General features: G+C 43.9%; 1 protein-coding gene across 1 annotated transcript in view; it reads right to left on the bottom strand.

Annotated features, from left to right (window-relative positions):
* LOC106514281 (uncharacterized) overlaps positions 1-1,093 on the bottom strand; it is a 6,935-nt gene extending 5,842 nt beyond the window's left edge. Inside the window, exon 1 of the mRNA XM_014003457.1 lies at positions 504-1,093. Coding sequence (XP_013858911.1) covers positions 504-995 — 492 coding nt within the window. The 5' untranslated portion in view covers positions 996-1,093. The remainder of the gene's footprint in view (positions 1-503) is intronic.
* Between the last annotated feature and the right edge of the window lie 879 nt (positions 1,094-1,972).

Raw genomic sequence — 1,972 nt, 5'->3', positions numbered from 1 at the left:
ACACACACACACACACACACACACACACACACACACACACACACACACACACACACACACACACACACACACACTGACACGTTTTAGACAGATCAGGAAACAGAGATCATGCTGAACAAGAGCTCAGGACACATTTCACTGACACTCTATCCACTCTCACTGAGCACTCTAACCACAGGATGTGTGTGTTTGTGAGTGTGTACGAATACAGAAGTTGTATTTTTTTAAGTTCTCCAAGCCGTTAATAAAAACATCCAGGTTCACTTTAATTGGAAATAAAGAGCTCCCACCCTTCAGGGATGCCTGTGTGAAAACATTATTTGGGCTCCACGCGCCACCTAGTGGTTTTATGTCGCATTACATCAAACAAACAAGGGGGGAAGCCTGTGTTTAATGTTAACGTTAAATAATATCAATAAAAGCATGATTTAATTTTAGTAAGTAACTTTTCAACACATTAAATCAATGCACTAATGCAAACTATAATGAGCTTTTTTTTATACCTTTGGTTGCCTGATGGTGATAGAGGGTCTGGGGATTCGGGGATACTTCTGCTCAGGGCCAAACTCTGACTCCAGCTCATCCTCTGAGTTCTCAGAGAAGTCACCGAAAGATGGAGGAGACCCCAAGCGCACACCTTCGTGTTTGTCCTGCATGACGCAGTTTGAGTTGGTGTCATTTAGGTCCCCACTTCTTGTGGAGCCGGAGGAGATGCAGCTGGAGGTCTTCTCGGCCGGTTTGTGCTGCCCTACATGTGGGCTGCACGGTCTGATCTCTGGCTGGGATAAAACTGGACCTGCTGCTGCTTCCGGAAGTCCCTTGTTGCTTCTGGAGTTGTTCGACTGCACAGAAGGCGCTGAGTCAGCGTTAACATCAGACAGATCAGACAGGCTGCCAAAGCAGTGGCCTAGAGAGGAGCAAGGAAGTCCATGCATGCTTGCAGGATGAGAAATGACCATAAGAGACAGTACGGTGAATCCTGCTGGCACTGACATTAAGACGTAATTAATAGCTTTGTCCAACAAAGTCTACTTTAGGTCTTTAAAATCCAAAGAAGTCATAAAAATATCATCTTGGCAACAAATATTCTCAGTTCATTCTCAGATCAAGACACAGTTTCTCTATTTAAAAAAGTAAAATTTCCAAACAAAGCTTCTTTCCAGTGACCCAAACAACTCTTTCAGTGTCGAATGGTTGATGGTCTCTCTTTCCTCTGCTCTTCAGCATCCCTTGTCTTCCTGACAACCTGCACACATTGAGTGTTTCGAGGTTGCTCGCCGCTGGGTGTCTCATTACCCTGCCAGGTAGTCCCCCGGTCTTTTGTGAGTTTGGAGGCCTGGCCTTGGGCCACGCTGTTCAAGCTGGACTCTGGTTACCATCTGATCCAGGGCCAGTGACAGATAAACCTGCCCCTACACCTCGCCAGCATTAATTAATGAACTCATCTGATCGCAGAGCAGCAGCCTGGGGTGTAAAGGTTGCAGGAATGTTGCAGATGGTTGAATATGAAAGCTCCGGTTACAGTCAGACGCTGTAAGTGATAGGCCTGAGATGATGAAGAGAAAGCAGGACTGAGGGAGAGAGAGAGAGAGAGGGGGGGATGGAGGCAGATAGGTGGACCAACATCACTCCTCGCAGAAAGAGTGAGATGAGAGAAATGCAGCAGCCTTTGGGTGATGACTACTTAAATATTCATACAATTGCACTGCATCAATTCTTTATCAAGCCTGGCCAACTGGTTTATATGCATTTTTTATAAGATAGCCAACTAGATATTATTATGGCACATTGTGGAACGTTTTATATAATTTTTGTTATTTCTTTGCATTAAGACTTATTATTTTGCCAGAGCATCCATTTGTGATGGGGCTTAAAGGTTAGGCTTAAAGGGATCCATCATTAGTTGTAACATTAGACTTTATTTGATAAACATATATTTTAATTGTAAAATAAAGAGTGTAAAAATACTGTC

The sequence above is a fragment of the Austrofundulus limnaeus genome, unplaced genomic scaffold, assembly GCF_001266775.1.
Source record: "Austrofundulus limnaeus strain Quisiro unplaced genomic scaffold, Austrofundulus_limnaeus-1.0 Scaffold19, whole genome shotgun sequence".
NCBI classification, from domain to species: domain Eukaryota; kingdom Metazoa; phylum Chordata; class Actinopteri; order Cyprinodontiformes; family Rivulidae; genus Austrofundulus; species Austrofundulus limnaeus.
This window is presented reverse-complemented; position numbering and strand designations above follow the sequence as displayed.